This window comes from Esox lucius, chromosome 1 (genome assembly GCF_011004845.1).
Source record: "Esox lucius isolate fEsoLuc1 chromosome 1, fEsoLuc1.pri, whole genome shotgun sequence".
Lineage (NCBI taxonomy): Eukaryota > Metazoa > Chordata > Actinopteri > Esociformes > Esocidae > Esox > Esox lucius.
The window spans coordinates 42,196,180-42,215,137 of record NC_047569.1 but is presented as its reverse complement, the minus strand read 5'-3'; the positions used below and the strand labels follow the sequence as shown (position 1 = coordinate 42,215,137).

At 41.6% G+C, this 18,958-nt stretch overlaps 2 protein-coding genes across 5 annotated transcripts in view; one reads left to right on the top strand and one right to left on the bottom strand.

Moving 5' to 3' along the window:
* The window catches only part of LOC105029023 (LHFPL tetraspan subfamily member 6 protein), a 94,129-nt gene that overhangs the window by 70,863 nt on the left and 4,308 nt on the right, over nucleotides 1-18,958 (top strand). For all 4 annotated transcript variants that reach the window (XR_004575766.1, XM_034292401.1, XM_029122832.2 and 1 more), the window contains exon 3: nucleotides 2,563-2,661. Coding sequence is in view for 3 of the 4 variants with exons in the window: in XM_034292401.1 (XP_034148292.1) it covers nucleotides 2,563-2,661 (99 nt within the window). In the remaining variant the exon portion in view is untranslated. The remainder of the gene's footprint in view (nucleotides 1-2,562; nucleotides 2,662-18,958) is intronic.
* On the bottom strand, nucleotides 959-18,300 carry LOC114839970 (proline-rich protein 36-like). The gene is made up of 2 exons (XM_029122822.2): nucleotides 17,747-18,300; nucleotides 959-2,629 (listed from the first exon to the last, which is right to left on the bottom strand). The coding sequence occupies exon 2, from the start codon at nucleotides 2,377-2,379 to the stop codon at nucleotides 1,507-1,509; it is 873 nt and encodes a 290-aa protein (XP_028978655.2). The 5' UTR covers nucleotides 2,380-2,629; nucleotides 17,747-18,300; the 3' UTR covers nucleotides 959-1,506.

The window sequence follows — 18,958 nt, the reverse complement described above, 5'->3', positions numbered from 1 at the left end:
GAATTGAGACTCCTGTCAATGTTCCTAGATAAAAGAAGAGCACCACTCCAGCTAGGATGGAGTCCGTCGCTCCTCAGCAGATCAGGCCTGGGCCTATTTCTGAGTCCCAAAAAGAAGGCCACTTATCTACAAACTCTACCTCCTGCGACGGGCAGAACTCCGTTTTCAGCCAGCGATTGAGTTGCGCAAGTCTGCGGTAGAGCTCGTCACCACCCCTAGCTGGGAGGGGGCCAGAGACAATTACTTGATGCCGGCACATCTTTCTATGTTCTGCTTCGTAACCTCTGACTGTTTTATCCTAACGTCGTTGGTGCCAACGTGAATAACAATATCTCTGTACTCTCTATACTTGCCAGTTTTAGACTTCGCTAGCACCAGCCCCAGATTTGCAGCTATGTTGTTGGCTCTGGCCCCCGGTAAACAGTGTACGATCGCCGGCTGATTCTTTAGTCTATTACTGCGGGTAATGGAATCGCTGATGACTAAACTTTTTAGTTTTTCAAGGCCACAGGTAGAACATGCCTGCCGATCATTCCCCTCCGAAGACGGCTCGGGCCTTGACTCCGACTCCAGTGGGGAAAACCTGTTGAAAGTCTCAGTTGGATTTAGCAACTATTCAGATTTAACTGGTTGACAGCATTTCTTCCCAGTGACCAAGAGAAAGTTCTTGCCCGGCTACAGGAGCTGTGCCGGGGGGCTAACAAAACTATCGTTTCTACCTGGTGGCACTGACACAGATTTTTCTATTTCTACACTAGCATAATCCTTGCCTGACATTTGCGTCAGAAGCCGAGCCTCTAACTCTGCTATCTTTAACTGAAGACAATAGTTCTCCTCCGTGTTGTTGCTACAACAATTACAGTGATAAGGCATTGTAATGATACTTAGCCTCGGGTGTTCAGGGGTGAGTAGTTCTGTTAATTAGGTGCAAATAGAGTCCCGGTGTAGTAAAGTTGGGTAAGAGGTCAACAGATAAAAATATTGCGTTGGTAAAACTCTTAAAATAGAATTTTGACCTATTAGTTTATATAAAGTAAATTTGAAAAGGTTTGGCAGGTAGCCAGGTAGGTAACAGCAGGCAGCGTACAGCACATCAACTATCCCACAATGCAAGGCTAAACACAGGTGAATGGAATTAACTGATTAACTGAAACGAGAACAGGAAAGACCAAACAAGGACATGACAAACCAAGGACACACAGAAAACACAAAGCGGAACGGACCGTTACACCCAGTCTATATCCGGACCAGGGCAATGTACAAGGCTTATTCAACATTTTATTTCAAATATGTCTGTACGATCTAAAGGAAATGTGTTAGCAAGTGCAGCTCCAATTCCACCTAATTATGTGGGCAGTATGTCTTTCCTCAACAGCCAGGCCTGCTTACTGAGCTAGTCTGTACATTGTCAAGATTTTTCTTAACTGTTGATTAGTCAGAGGTCAGGTATTCAGACATACAAGGTTAACCCGACAGGTAACCAGACAAGGTTGATCAGATAGATAATCAGACAGTTGTAACCGGACAGGGTGGTCCAGACAATGGTAACCGGGCAAGGTTGTCCAGACAGTGGAATCCGGACAGGGTTGACCAGACAGTTGTAACTGGGCAGGGTTGATCAGACAGTGGTAACCGAGCAGGGTTGTCCAGACAGTTGTAACTGGGCAGGGTTGTCCAGACAGTGGTAACTGGGCAGGGTGGTCCAGACAGTGGTAACCGGGCAGTGTGGTCCAGACAGTGGTAACCGGGCAGGGTGGTCCAGACAGTGGTAACCGGGCAGGGTGGTCCAGACAGTGGTAACTGGGCAGGGTTGTCCAGACAGTGGTAACCGGGCAGTGTGGTCCAGACAGTGGTAACCGGGCAGGGTTGTCCAGACAGTGGTAACCGGGCAGGGTGGTCCAGACAGTTGTAACCGGGCAGGGTTTTCCAGACAGTGGTAACCGGGCAGGGTGGTCCAGACAGTGGTAACCGGGCAGGGTTGACCAGACAGTGGTAACCGGGCAGGGTGGTCCAGACAGTGGTAACCGAACAGGGTGGTCCAGACAGTTGTAACCGGGCAGGGTGGTCCAGACAGTGGTAACAGGGCAGGGTTGTCCAGACAGTGGTAACCGGGCAGTGTGGTCCAGACAGTGGTAACCGGGCAGGGTTGTCCAGACAGTGGTAACCGGGCAGGGTTGACCAGACAGTGGTAACCGGGCAGGGTGGTCCAGACAGTGGTAACCGGGCAGGGTGGTCCACACAGTGGTAACCAGGCAGGGTGGTCCAGACAGTGGTAACCGGGCAGGGTGGTCCAGACAGTTGTAACCGGGTCAGCCTCCCTCTTTCCTCTGTCTTCTTTCTTATCCAGCCCCCATCCCTTCCCCCCTCGTCCCTTCTCATTCCTCTTTCTGTCCTATATTCTCTTTAGTCCTTTCATCCCATAACTCCCCTCTCATCCCTTAACTTCCCTCAAGAACCTCCAAACTGAAATCTGGATGAGCGGCCAATTGAAGGCATGCAGTGACCCGTCCTTTAAGACTGATCTTTGATTTGTGTTCACAGATGTATGTTCTCTGTTCCCAGGTCTGCTGATCGGGTCGGGCTGTGCACTCTATCCTCTGGGCTGGGACAGTGAGGAAGTCCGACAGACCTGCAACAACACATCAGACCAGTTTGATCTGGGTGAGTTAACGTGCCACATACAAACACACCCAATAAAATGAATTTACACCGTCAATGTGTACCCAGTGGAGCTGAGGTTTGTCATTACCCTTCCATCACCGTACCCAGTGGAGCTGAGGTTTGTCATTACCCTTCCATCACCTTACCCAGCGGAGCTGAGGTTTGTCATTACCCTTCCATCACCTTACCCAGCGGAGCTGAGGTTTGTCATTACCATTCCATCACCGTACCCAGGGGAGCTTAGGTTTGTCATTACCCTTCCATCAACTTACCCAGCAGAGCTGAGGTTTGTCATTACCATTCCATCACCTTACCCAGCGGAGCTCAGGTTTGTCATTACCCTTCCATCACCGTACCCAGGGGAGCTCAGGTTTGTCATTACCCTTCCATCACCTTACCCAGCAGAGCTGAGGTTTGTCATTACCATTCCATCACCGTACCCAGGGGAGCTTAGGTTTGTCATTACCCTTCCATCACCTTACCCAGCAGAGCTGAGGTTTGTCATTACCATTCCATCACCTTACCCAGCGGAGCTCAGGTTTGTCATTACCCTTCCATCACCGTACCCAGCGGAGCTGAGGTTTGTCATTACCCTTCCATCACCTTACCCAGCGGAGCTGAGGTTTGTCATTACCCTTCCATCACCTTACCCAGCGGAGCTGAGGTTTGTCATTATCCTCCCATCACTGTACCCAGTGGCGCTGAGGTTTGTCATTACCCTTCCATCACCGTACCCAGCGGAGCTGAGGTTTGTCATTACCCTTCCATCACCTTACCCAGCGGAGCTGAGGTTTGTCATTACCCTTCCATCACCGTACCCAGAGGAGCTGAGGTTTGTCGTTACCCTTCCATCACCGTACCCAGCAGAGCTGAGGTTTGTCATTACCATTCCATCACCTTACCCAGCGGAGCTGAGGTTTGTCATTACCCTTCCGTCACCGTACCCAGCGGAGCTGAGGTTTGTCATTACCCTTCCATCACCTTACCCAGCGGAGCTGAGGTTTGTCATTATCCTTCCATCACCGTACCCAGCAGAGCTGAGGTTTGTCATTACCATTCCATCACCTTACCCAGCGGAGCTTAGGTTTGTCATTACCCTTCCATCACCGTACCCAGGGGAGCTTAGGTTTGTCATTACCCTTCCATCACCTACCCAACAGAGCTGAGGTTTGTCATTACCCTTCCATCACCTTACCCAGCGGAGCTGAGGTTTGTCATTATCCTTCCATCACCGTACCCAGCGGAGCTGAGGTTTGTCATTACCCTTCCATCACCGTACCCAGCGGAGCTGAGGTTTTTCACTACCCTTCCATCACCGTACCCAGCGGAGCTGAGGTTTTTCATTACCCTTCCATCACCGTACCCAGCGGAGCTGAGGTTTGTCATTACCCTACCATCACCTTACCCAGCGGAGCTGAGGTTTGTCATTACCCTTCCATCACCGTACCCAACGGAGCTGAGGTTTATCATTACCCTTCCATCACCTTACCCAGCGGAGTACGGTTCTTAAATCTTTGCATTGGCTTCCAGTCAGTTACAGAATAGATTTTAAAGTGGTGCTTTTAGTTTATAAATCTCTGAATGGTTTAGGACTGTAGGGATATTTTCATAAAATGTTATTTCACATTAACCTGATGAAGAGTAGACAGAACGTCTCATGTGATCACTTGTATATTAATTGAGTGTTAATTGATAAAACATTTAACCAGGGCTCATATTATTTTCCCAAACAGTTTGATATGTTTGAAGAATATAAACCGAGCAGGGCTCTTAGATCCATGAACCCAGAGTCCAAACTAAACATGGAGAAGCTGCGTTTAGCACTTGAACTTGAATAAACAACCATGTGATCGTGTCCTGTCATGGTAATTCCATCGATCGACACTCAAATAAGTACAGAGACAAAATTCTCTTGGCACAATAAACAGTTTATTTGCAAATAGAGACACGCGTCACACGCTTAAAGAATAATCATCAGGGGAGTCTCTAACTTAATACATGACAATCATCAGTACTTATAGTGGAACAAGATGCTGCCCACCTGTCTTGTGTCATATAGGTTTTACCCAAAGGAAGGGCTGTCCCCCCACCTTATCCTTCCTGCCATAATGTTTACTGTTGTGTTTACCTAAAGAGGCCAATTGTCCCGGCTTTAACTAGAGGCCACATTCCTAAAGAACAAAGGACTGATATCCCTTCTTGGTTTAAGCAGATAAACATGGTCAGATTACCTAATAATCCTCTGATATTATACAGACGTGTGTCACAATCAAAGGAAATAGTTACATACCAGGCAATAGATAAACAGACATTTCTCAAATGTATTCCACAAAAAATTAATCTACTCCATTTACTCATTAGGATGTAGACTGCAACAAAACAGTACTCTAACAACATGACCCAGTCAATATCATTACCCTAATGATTAGAGAACAGAACAAATCTGAAATGTCTGGATCCTAATTTACATTCTTCTAGATCATTACCTTTGTATTAACTCCAAGACCACACATTTTCTTTATACAGAACTATAACATAGTACAGCAAAACCTTTTATGTTAAAATCACTGGTCAAAGGAAATGAGTTCAAGTGACACATATACTGACAGTATGGGGCAAGATGCATCGACACGTGGGTGTGTAAACACCAATCGCTGAATACATCCTTCAATTTGTAACTGGTACAAAGTCCTCTTATGCCAGAAAGTTACAAACCAGGCAATAGAAAGACTGACATTCATCAAATGTACCTTAGTTCAAAAATGTCCACAACAGCCCCAAACATATCTATTTTTAAATCCAGGTTAAAAACACTTCTCTTTTCACTTGCCTATGACTGAGCACTTAAACTTAACCACACTGTTTAGCCTTATAGTTTCCTATGTTTTCATCCCGTTTTGATTCTTTTTATATTTTCTTATTCTATTTTTTCTTCTTACGATGTTGTTTTGATGTTTTCATTTGAGTATTTGTTTTATTGTTATTGTCTTTTTCTTTTTTTTCTTTTTCTTTGTAAAGCACATTGAATTGCTTTGATGTATGAATTGTGTTATGTGACTAAACTTGCTTGCTTGATAAACTGTCTCACACCAACCCTGCACTCTAAACTGTCTCACACCATCCCTGCACTCTAAACTGTCTCACACCAACCCTGCACTCTAAACTGTCTCACACCAACCCTGCACTCTAAACTGTCTCACACCAACCCTGCACTCTAAACTGTCTCACACCAACCCTGCACTCTAAACTGTCTCACACCAACACTGCACTCTAAACTGTCTCACACCAACCCTGCACTCTGAACTGTCTTACTAACACCTAAACCATGAGCTGTACCACTTCATTTAATTTGAAAGCAGGACAATGTAGCCTTTATATTTTAACACCAGATATTATAGGCAACACCACATCACTTCTTGAACACAGATCAAAAAAGATAAGCAATGGAACTGTGAGAACGAGTAAAGGCAGATTAAGTCTGTATGTTTTAGAGATACATGTATTGGAATGGTTGTATTAAAGGTTTATGCATTCTTTTAAAGTGTTATTTCCTGAACGAATACAGCAGCCTCTCACAAATCCAATGTTTTGGGTCTTTACATGAAGCATCATTCCAAGCCAAAAATAGGTCTTTGTGAACAATAAGAATCTCAACACAGTCCTCTGTTCCTCCCATATTATTTGGCTCCCCTGAGTTCCAGTAGCTGGTGGTCAGTGGTGAACCGTCCACCCATCTCCAGGATTTCTTAATGTCTTCACTCAGACCAATCCAGGCTCTGTAGCTGAAGGATTTGATTAAAGCCTGTTCCTCTCTGCTGTTGATGATCACCAGGTCTCCTCCTCTATCCAGACAGTCCTGTCTGCTGTCAGTCCAGCTTTTAAGGACAGTGGAAATGTAGTAACAACTCGAGCCATTCTTTATCCAGGATTGGGGACACAAATAATGTGTCAGGTTTTTGTAACTGCCCTGTAGTTGGTCTCTCTCTTTAATCAGGTTGTAATATCTGGTCTGTAGCTTGTCTCTCTCTTTAGTCAGGTTATTGTAGCTGGTCTGTAGCTGGTCTCTCTCTTTAGTCAGGTTGTTGTAACTTGTTTCAAGACAACTGTCTCCAGAGGGGGGGTAGGCATGTTGACGCAGAGAGACATTGAGAATTACTTGTAGGACACACAGCAACCCAAAGCCCACAGCAACTAATATGAAGACTCTTCTTCTTGAGTGCTGAGCTGGTCCTGAACTGTCTCTGGTGTCCTCATTGGTTGTAACATGTTCATATACCTCTTCATATTCTTGATCATCAATAACGTTTAGTTCCATAATGTTCCAACTTGGCTTGTTTCCACTAAATGAAAAGTAGTCTAACTCTAGCACTCGTACTTCTCTTTGAGGAGTTTCTTATTTTATGACCTGCATGTTATCATAAGCAGGAAGTTCATAATCAGGAAACGTACTTGACATTTTATTTGACCACATTCCTCATTAGAAAGCTGAATACTTTCATAACTATCTAGTCTTAACAGCAACCGTAGAAGTCATGTTGGCCCTATATCTTGGTGGAACTATAAGTGACAATGTCAAAGTATTTTTTTTCATATGCTTATGTAGAGCAGGCAATAAAGACGCAATGAAATTATTGGTAGAAGAGAAAATCTCAGTATCTTGGTTAATATTAAAGAAAGGTTTGTATTCTTATGAAGAACATATAAAATATGTCTCAAGAGTTGCTTATTTTCATCTTTGAAACATCGCAAAAATTAGAAACTTCCTATCAAAAACTGATGCAGAAAAATTAATCCATGCTTTCGTTACTTCTAGATTAGATTACTGCAATGCTCTTATCTCTGGTTATCCAGACAAATTAATAAATAAACTTAAATTAGTGCTGCACACAGCTGCTAGAATCCTAACTAGAACAAAAAAATTTGAACACATTACTCCTGTCCTGGCATCCTTACATTGGCTGCCTGTTAGGGTTAGGGCTGATTTTAAGGTTTTACTCTTAACCTATAAATCAATACATGGACTTGCTCCTACTTACCTTGCTGAAATGATCCAGCCATATATACCTACACGTAACCTTAGATCGCAAGATGCAGGCCTTTTAATTGTACCTAGAATTTCTAAACAAACAATTGGCGGCAGGGCCTTTTCTCATAGAGCTCCACTCCTGTGGAATGATCTGCCAATTAAGGTTAGAAATGCAAACTCAGTGCAAACTTTCAAGTGTCTACTAAAAACTCATCTCTACAGCACGGTTTATAATTAGGTGTAGCCTGGCCCGGGGGCGTGAAGGTGACCAGTAGGCTTGATACTGTCCACCCTTGCTGTCTTGCCAGGTGGGCTCTCGTCGCCACTGGGATGCCCTCCCTCCAATGCCCTTCGGGGGAAGAGTCACTGGCTTGTTGTTGACTCTCTATTGCGCACTTGTGCAGTTGGGCTGTACGCTACTAGCAATACTCGGCCCTCATTCAGGGGGGTTGCGGTTGGTGGGTGTCCCTTTGGTTGATGCCTGGCAATGTGGTTGGATTGATTTCCTGCCTGTTGGGCCCTGTCCGGGGCCTCCCCCGGGTAGGGCCACAGTGTCACCGGACCCCCCCGTCTCAGTTTCCAAGGTGTTACGCTGCTATATTATTGTGCTGGGGGATATGAAGGATGTACTACTAACTTTTCTCAGTTTCCTCCAATTTTATATTTTAGAAGGAGATGAGGTCCTGGTCCACACCTGCGGATTACCTGGTTTGGGGGGACCGTTGCTGTTCCTGTCCTTGTCCACCTGGTCATACTTCTGACCTAGTCTAAAATCAAATATACTCTGGATTTAGCCAAGAGAAATGTATTTATTATTCCAATTGGACTCTTAATATCTCACCCGGCACAGCCAGAAGAGGACTGGTCACCCCTCTGAGCCTGTGTCCTCTCTAGGTTTCTTCCTAAAATTCGACCTTCTTGGGGAGTTTTTCCTAGCCACTGAAATTCAACACTACTGTTGTTTGCTCCTTGGGGTTTAAGGCCGGGTGTCTCTGTAAAGCACTTTGTGACAACTGCTGTTGTAAAAAGCGCTTTATAAATAAATTGATTGATTGATTGATTGATTCTTCTGTGAGGGTCTCGTATCTTCCCTGTCCTAGTCCTGTCCAGGTTTTCCACATTTGCCCTCTGTACATTGTGTTCATGTGCTCTGTTTAGAGTTTGATCTTGATGTTCCATGTCCCCCTAGTCCGTTCCGTGTTTTCTGTATGTGTGTGTTGGTTTTCAGTTCTAGTGGTTTCATTTCTATGTTTGGTTCCATTGTCATTGGTCTTCATTGTTTTCACCTGCTCCTTGGTAGACCCACCCTATATATATATGTCATCTCTTGTGTTCAGTCTCGTGGGAAGCATTTTTTGTGTGTACCTGTCATTATTGCGATCAGCCTAACCAATGGTAGATGGTTTGTTTGGTCTTGCTCCGTGGCTAACCATGGTTCCCTTGTAAGTTTTGTCTTTTCTTCTTAGTCCGGGGTCCTGCCACCCCGCTGTAGGTCCAGTCTACTTGTTCTTCGGGTTTTGGCCTCACCCTGCCTGTCGTCGCTTCTGTCTACCATACATTAAGTTGTCTTGTTTAGGTTCCTTAGTTTAGGTCTTAGTATTTGCACCTGAGCGTGTTTAGTGTTTTGACCATTTGCTTGCTAACCTTTAGGTTTAGTATTGTTTGCTATAGAGAGGAAACATGAAGCGAAAGAATAAAATATAAAAACTGGAGCTCTGCGGTTGGGTCTTGTCACTGACGTCCCGGCGAATCATGACATCTTATTTCTGTGTTTTTCTTTCAATACACAGAAGAATAAACAGAGTGCAGGTGTATAATCACAGTTTATTTATTTCATTTGTGTTTTTAAAATCTGTCGCTGGTGGCCGTAATAATCGCATGTTACGTTCAGGCAGATAAAACGTATTTGCATACGGGTGTTCACAATTGAGAACGTGCATTTGCGTGCCAGGGGTTTCTGCAACATTTGGACAATGTTGGAGGTTGTGGAGCAAAATACCAGACTACTGCAGATTTTGTGTATGTGCGAATAGCTATCTTGATTTTTATATATAATAATGTCAATACCCATCTTGAGAAATTGACATTCATTTTCAATGATGTTTTGAAGCAATAAAAGACATTTATAAAACACAAATAACAATAGGCTAACACATCCTTAGATTCTGGGTTATGTTCAGATAAAAAGCCGGATTCTGGAAGATTGAGTTATTGCAGTAATTGGAATTGGAACTGAATATCTGACAGACATTTAGCGTGTAATGTTGAGATGTAGCCTAATCATATTGAAGTAGAGGCAATGGTTTAGAAACCTTAAAGGCACTGTACAGAACACATAAGGTAAAATGCTAATTCCATTTTTGACCAGCAATGTAAACTCTAACATTGATTGATCCTGAAAATGGTGTTCAATTGGTTCTAGGCTATTCCTATTTGTCTTCTAATGCCTCTTAATATGAAAGTAATCTAAAAGTAAATCAGATTACATTACTGAGTATGTCCTTTGATGTTTAGGCTGAAATGTGGTTAGAATGGGGTTCAGGTGGGGTCCTGTAACCATTAGATTTCCTGAAATATGGTTAACCACAACCAAATACTTGTGTCTCTATTATATGATTCCCAAATTCAACTAAATACTTGAATAGGCAAAGGCATAAGATAGTCATGGTGACTAGAGATGGTACAGTGAGGGAAAAATGTATTTGATTGCCCACTGACAAAGAAATTATCAGTCTATAATTTTAGTGGTAGGTTTATTTGAACAGTGAGAGACAGAATAACAACAAAAAAATTCCATAAAAACGCATGTCAAAATGTTATAAATTGATTTGTATTTTAATGAGTGAAATAAGTATTTGACCTCTCTGGCTCGGCCACTCCAGGACCTTAATGTGCTTCTTCTTGAGCCACTCTTTTGTTGACCCAAAACACACTCTTGTGTGTTTAGGGTCATTGTCATCCTGGACTACCAATCCACGACCCATTTTCATTTTGTTTTTGTAATTTTATCCTTTATTAGGTTTTGTCCTAGTTGTCATACAAATAAATACGAAAACCCACAAGCCTTACATAACCCAAGACTATTTGAAATATATAAACAGGGCTCATGTACATAAAACACATAAAACCTATAAAGACAGTATTTGACCTAACGCAACAGGGGACCGTTCATACTGGGGGTGAGAGAGGTGTGTATGTGTGCATAAATAGGCATGTCCGTGTGTAAGTGTGAGTATGATGAGTGTTTATAGTATGACATTTTGTGATTCATAGATATGAGAGAGAGTGGGTATGAAGTTTTGAGTATGTTGGATTACGTGAGGCTCACCAAAAGGAAGTGAGAGAGAAACCACCCCATCCACACATACGACCATGCAGCCGTCGAGGTTCACAGTGAGATCTGCTAACAACGCTCTTTGTTTCTTGGGTCCTAAAACGAGCATTTCTGATTTCCTTGAGTTTAAGAGCAAGAAATTCTATGTCATCCATTTCCTAATATCTGAAACGCATGCTTCCAAAGTAGCTAATTTAGGGGCTTCTCCATGCTTCATTGAAATATATAACTGTGTGTCATCAGCATAACAGTGAAAGTTAATATTGTGATTTTGGATTACATCGCCCAGAGGGAGCATATATAGTGAGAACAATAATGGGCCCAGAACCGAGCCTTGAGGAACACCAAAGCATACCTTTGACTTGTCAGAGGATATGCCATCCACACTAACAAACTGATATCTTTCTTGCTCCTTGGGGTTTAAGGCTGGGTGTCTCTGTAAAGCACTTTGTGACAACTGCTGTTGTAAAAAGGGCTTTATAAATAAATTTGATTGATTGATTGAGATAAATACGATTTAAACCAGGCTAGGACATGTCCACGTAGCCCAATATGGGTTTCCAGTCTCTCTAAGAGAATGGAGTGATCAATAGTGTCAAAAGCAGCACTAAGATCAAGAAGAAACAGGACGGATCCGGAACCTTTGTCCGTGGCCATTAGAAGGTAATTTGTTACCTTCACGAGTGCAGTCTCAGTACTATGATGGGATCTGATGTGTTTGGTACACATCCAGAGGAAAGGGAGCAATTTATTATGTTTAGCATTGGCTGACCTAGCACAGGAAATAGCTCCTTAAGTAATTTTGTTGGAATCGGGTCTAGCTGAGAGTTTGTGGGTTTAGAACTCATTACAAATTTAGTAAATGTGTCGAGCGATACGGTATCAAAAAGTCCCCATTGACACCTGGTCAGGGAGGTTCAGGAAATGTTTAGGACAACCGAGATTTTGAGGACCATAACTATTTAAGGAGGAGTCAGTTATTTGTTTTCTAATGGTGATGATCTTTTCATCAAAGTAGTTCATGTATTCATTACAACTAAAGTGAAGACCCACTTCACTTGCTAAGCTTTGCTTTTGTGTTAACTTTGCAACTGTATCAAAGAGACATTTTGGATTGTTTTTGTTCACCTCAATCAGGTTGGAGAAATAAGCTGATAGAGCAGACGTGAGTGATATTCGGTATTGTTGTGTACTGTCTATCCAGGCTAGACTAAATACTTCCAACTTGGTGGAGCGCCACTTTTGCTCCAATTTCCTGGAGGCTTGCTTAAGTGCTCTAGTATTGTCTGTGTACCATGGAGCAAGTTTCTTGTTGCGTATTTCTTTAGTTTTTAGTGGTGCAACCGTGTCTAATGTATTTCGCAGTGTTGAGTTTAGTTCCTCAATTTGATCGTTTACAGATTTATTTACTCTGTCGTTGATTGATTTCAGTTTTTAATTAACCATGGAAATGTAGTAACAACTGCAGCCAACTTTATCCATCCGTGGGTACATGGATTTATCAGGTTATAAGATTTATCAGATTTATCAGGTTATTGTAACAAATCTGTAGCTGGTCTCTCGCTTTAATCAAGTTGTTGATTTTTATCTGATAATCTTCAGAGGTGGAATGTGTGACTAGATGCAGAGAAACATTCAGAATTAATTGAAAGACAAACAGCATTGCAAGTCCCACAGCAACTAAACTATAGACTCTTCTACCTGAGTGCTGTGCTGGTACTGAACTGCCTCTTATGTCCTGATTGACCGTCACATTTTTGTAATGAATTTCACATTCCGGTTCAGTGGATGAACGTTTAACAATTCTCATCTCTATAATTAGCCAGCTTGGTATTTCCCCTCAAGTCTGTGTAAAGAATCAACTTCATTCTCTATAATTAGCCAGCTTGGTATTTCCCCTCAAGTCTGTGTAATGAATCAACCTCATTGCCTTTCTCTTGAAAGAGGTTTGTGACTCATTTTAAGACACTTGATCTTATCATTAACAAGAAGGTGATTGTCGGTAAATTATTGTTGTGCAATAAAATGATGTATTTTGAGAATGTGAACCTGTGTCATAATGTGTGTCAAGAAACAATTGGACCATTAGCTCAATCTGAGGGGGGGTCATATGAGATGGGGAGTAAAATATCCCCACCCGCCCATACTTCAAGGAGCAAATTAGAGTGAGGACAAATCAAACAGGAACAAATCAGCCCGGCCAATGAGGTGCCTCAGGTAATGTGCTTTGGATAGGCCTAAGATGCACTTCTTGGGGTTAGTGGTAAGCATAGGAGCTCCCCAACTCCCAGCACCGATGACAACATCAAGTTAGGCGGCACAATGTCTGTTAGCTGTTGGAAAGTTGCAGGGGTTCCATGGAGTTTGAAGGGCAGAACCTGGTAATGCCAACGGTAGCTGCAGAAACTAGCTATTAAGCCTGCTAACCAAATACAAAGACTAAGAAACTATCTACAGTAGGTAGAGATGTTTATACATCGAATTTAAAGGAATATAATACAACTAATTATAGTGTTTTCCAGCTCCTCATTTCAAGTTATGTCTGCAGAATTTCATGGCAACATGACCCCTTATCCAGATCCTGACATAACCAGATTTCTGCTAAACGAGATGATATTATGACAAAGCCAAACCATTTCCTAACAGACCTGTTAACAGTATTGTTGTTGTTACTTTTAAAGTTTAAACTGAAAGGCAGTGTCTCGGACTGGTGAGAACTGTTCATCTGCAAAATCAGGGACACCCTGTAGAATCTTCAAACTAATCCCATTGCTGAATTTTCTTAAACTTTATGTATTTTGGTATTCCTAAAGAAATAAAAGGAAATATGTTTAAACATATTTTTATTTGGTTTAGCTTTGGTTTAGATATTATATTAGTGTTAACATCATTAGCTATGTTTTGTAACCAAATGTGTCTGACTTAATATTTTATACAGCTTCATAAGGAATTTATGCATGCTTTATGAATGATAAAAGGGTTCACACTTTAGAGTAGGTACAGCATCATATATGACGGATTCATGTATTCTTTGTGCATGAAGAAAGGGGTCACACATCAGACGTAGTGCCAAATCATGTGACTTAGAGTCTTAATAAATGTGTTTTAAATTACAGATGTTTAAATGACTGAAAACAATACAGGCTACCATTCAAAGTCAATACATGTTACCATTCAAAGTCAATACATGTTACCATTCAAAGTCAATACATGTTACCATTCAAAGTCAATACATGTTACCATTCTGATGATTGATTGTTTCATGATTAAAAGGTGACTGTAAAGTTTTGTGTGTTAGAGCCCTAGCCAAAGCCATGCATTCCTCTTTTGTTACCATGCTGATGACCAGGGCTTCAGAGCAATTAGCTAAAATTGAAGACGAAATAGTAGCCAAACCCTCTCAACTATTTAATCAGACTGTCAAATTTTCCTTGCAACTAAACTGGAACTTGATAGATGTCTGACCCATTTACAGTCCAATAAGTCCAACTGACATGAGAGACATATCTGTTTATAGAAACGACTGTTTATGGCATTAAGTTGAGTATAAAGTTGATTGATGGACTTTCTAAATAATTAACCAGTTTAAACAGAAATAGTACATCATCTCTATTAGACAGAGGCAACAATATCCTGATCTCTCCCTGATCTCTCCCTGATCTCTCCCTGATCATCATAAAGATTCTCTTCTCCATAATGTTCCCCTCAATTCTGGGTCAAACAACTCCTTTGCCTTCTCTTGAAAGAGGTTTGTGACCTACTTTAAGAAACATGATCTTATCTTTAACAGGATGGTGCTGAGGAAATTACATAAGTATACATTTCCTTATTTGTAATTCTAATACCTTGATTCTAATTCTAATTTCCTGTTGACGGCTCACCGGGTGCATCTTTACTAGATGTGGTCTGTTAGTTAATATCACTGCTAATATCACTACTTATATCACTGATAATATCACTACTAATATCACTGATAATATCACTACTAATATCCCAGCTGATATCACCGCTAATATCACTACTAATATCACTGCTAATATCACAGCTGAAATCACTGCTGATATCACTGCTGATATCACCGCTAATATCACTGATAATTTCACCACAAATATCACCGCTAATATCACTACTAATATCACAGCTGATATCACCGTTGATATCACCGCTTATATCCCCGCTAATATCACTGCTAATATCACCACTAATATCACTTCCACCCGCCTCCTGGTCTCTGATCACTAATAATATCACTACTAATATCACTGCCACCCACCTCCGGGTCTCTGATCGCTACTAATATCACTTCCAACCTACCTCCAGGTCTCTGATCACTAATAATATCACTACTAATATCGCTGCCACCTGCCTCCAGGTCTCTGATCACTAATATCACTGCCACCCACCTCCAGGTCTCTGATCACTAATAACACTGCCACCCACCTCCAGGTCTCTGATCACTAATAACACTGCCACCCACCTCCAGGTCTCTGATCACTAATATCACTGCCACCCACCTCCAGGTCTCTGATCACTAATAACACTGCCACCCACCTCCAGGTCTCTGATCACTAATAACACTGCCACCCACCTCCAGGTCTCTGATCACTAATATCACTGCCACCCACCTCCAGGTCTCTGATCACTAATATCACTGCCACCCACCTCCAGGTCTCTGATCACTAATAACACTGCCACCCACCTCCAGGTCTCTGATCACTTATATCACTGCCACCCACCTCCAGGTCTCTGATCACTAATAACACTGCCACCCACCTCCAGGTCTCTGATCACTTATATCACTGCCACCCACCTCCAGGTCTCTGATCACTAATAACACTGCCACCCACCTCCAGGTCTCTGATCACTAATAACACTGCCACCCACCTCCAGGTCTCTGATCACTAATCTCACTGCTACCCACCTCCAGGTCTCTGGTCACTACTTAGTCTCTCTCTCTTCCCACCACATTCACTGAGCCCCCAACTATGTGGCCATGCACAGGGGCAGTATGTGTTGTCTGTTGTCTACTACTACTATCTCCACTTTTATCCTAACATTTCTTCCATCTGCTAAATCAGGAGTTTTTGAAGTGTGACGTGTGCCTCCCAAGTGGACAAGAAGCCTTCATGGGAGGCATGAAACATGTTGGAAAGTGGTCATATATATATTTTTTCTTTAACTGAACTGTGAATCCCAAGTCAAGCATTCAAGTCATTCTTTAATAATGAATATATGATGTGTATATCCTCTTTATATCAGCAGCCATTAACAGTTTGTATGCATTAGAGATGTCAGAATTCTAAATGCCAAACCACATTTCATCACAAAATGCTATATATAACTTTTATAATGCTAAAAGTTTAAATATTTATTTTATATTAATAAATGATGTCTGTCACGTAAATATAAAAAAGATAGCAAGCAACTATAATATTGCTACTAGATTATGGTGATATACTATACAATGGAAATAAAAGGTCTACACACCCCTGTTACAATGCCAGGTTTTTGTGATATAAAAGAATGAGACAAAGATAAATCATGTCAGAACCTATTACACTTTTAATGTGACCTATAATGTGAACAATTCAATTGAAAAACAAACTGAAATCTTCGAAAGGGAAAAATGAAAAATAAAACCTTAAAATAACCTGGTTGCCTAAGTGTGCACACCCTCTTATAACTGGGGATGTGGCTGTGTTCAGAATTAACCAATCACATTAAAACTTAAATAGTCATTACACACCTGATATCATTTAAAGTGACTCTGATTAATCACAAATAAAGTTCAGCTGTTCTAGTAGGATTTTCCTGACATTTTCTTAGTTGCATCTCAGAGCAAAAGCCATGGTCCGCACAGAGCTTCCAAAGCATCAGAGTGATCTTATTGTTGAAAGATATCAGTCAGGAGAAGGGTACAAAATAATTTCCAAAGCATTAGATATATGGAACACAGTGAAGACAGTCATCATCAAGTGGAGAAAATATGGCACAACAGGGACATTACCAAGAACTGGACGTCCCTCCAAAATTTATGAAAAGATGAGAAGAAAACTGGTCAGGGAGGCTTCCAAGAGGCCTACAGAAACATTAAAGGAACTGCAGGAATTTCTAGCAAGGGTCAGACACTGGTTGAAGTGTTTATATAAGACAGTCATGCAAAAACTTCCTGACAATTTAACAAATAATTTATTGGAGTGTTTTTATTGTTGTAAAACAGGGCTCAGCTGATATCCACCTCTGGCCTTGTTACTGATGGTCTGGAGCAAAAGCCTGCACACTATCTCTGCAGGAAGCCTGGCTTAACATAAACAGTAATTTATAATACTTTTCAATAATTTACAAGTGGATAGGAATACAGCAATATAGTAGAACATCTAAAGGGTTCTACATATGAACTAGTCATTTGAAAGGAAATACAAGACACATTTCAAAGCCAGGAAAAGGATCTCCCCTCCTGACAGGAAAAGGATCTCCCCTCCTGACAGGAAAAGGATCTCCCCTCCTGACAGGAAAAGGATCTCCCCTCCTGACAGGAAAAGGATCTCCCCTCCTGACAGGAAAAGGATCTCCCCTCCTGACAGGAAAAGGATCTCCCCTCCTTACGTACTGACAGTTCTGATAGAAGCACATTTCTAACACTGTATTAGTATTCACTGTATTAGTAATCACTGTATTAGTAATCAAAGAGTACCCAGCACTTTAATGTGCTGTGCAGGACTTACCTTATGTTAATTAGAAAAACAGAGATACGATGTAGGGAAAGAGAGTATGAATCAACCCAGCATGACTGTTCCCATCGATGTGCCTCAGGCTGACGTACAGCACCCAGTTCCTCCCTCTGAAGGCAACAGGACAGCCAGTACTGAATCTTATTATAGCTCTTTACATTCTTCTGTTATCTTCTGTTAGCAGATGCTCATATCCACTACTTAAAGTAGTGTGCTTTTAGTTTCATGCTGGTCCCTCTGGGAATCAAACCCACATAACTGGAATTACAAGCTCCATGATCAACAATTAAGCAAACAATAGTGTTAGTTCACTCGAAACACTCATTCACTCACATGAAGAAGAAAAATCTGTCAGGAAAATGTCCAACAATGCAATAACTACAGATCAAGTGCACCTTTGAAACCTACCACAAGATGTCAATAAATGCCTTTCAAAGTGAATCACTGTCAGCCGGCATCAATTAACTAAATCACACAAACATGCATTTAAGCATGAATTCACTATTGTGTGAAACCCATTTTGGTGACCTATGTTCAAAAAGTGAACTCCCTAAAGACTGATCTTTAGTCATGGTCATGTTTAGTTGGTATCCACTGTAACTGTCTATCCAGAGAATGTCAACTCAAAGACTCGACCAGTGAAATGGGATTTCAACCTGAATTGAGCCCTTAAAACCAGAAAGGCTTAAATATAAATGTGAGCGGTACGTACAGCAGCGTTTGTAAATGTAAATGCTTGCTATCTGGAGAAGACTCTCTTCATTGTAGTCAATATATTCCAAGCATTGTTTTTAAACATCTTTACAGAGACCAACAGCTGCATCACAACTGGCACCATATTCCCTGCAAAGCACACTATATTGGGTGTGTAGATTCAGGTCTGAAGTGAACCATTTAGGGAATAGGATGATAGTTCACAAACAGACAGCATCCCCTGGCACTGGCACAGCAAATATTAGTCGAAGAAAACAGAGGAATAATCTCAGAAAAGACAAATGTCATGTCTCTTCTAAAGGACAGTATCACTCCCTCAGGAATTAAACAACTGCGGTAAAGACTTAAAGCCGGAGAAGAGAATGGTTCATGTTCATATGTATAAAAACAAATACTTAGGTGAAAACATCAAAACAACATCATAACAATAAAACACAGAATAAGAAAATAATGTCTCTAATAAATAGGTGTGTGAAGTGTTTTTAACCTGGA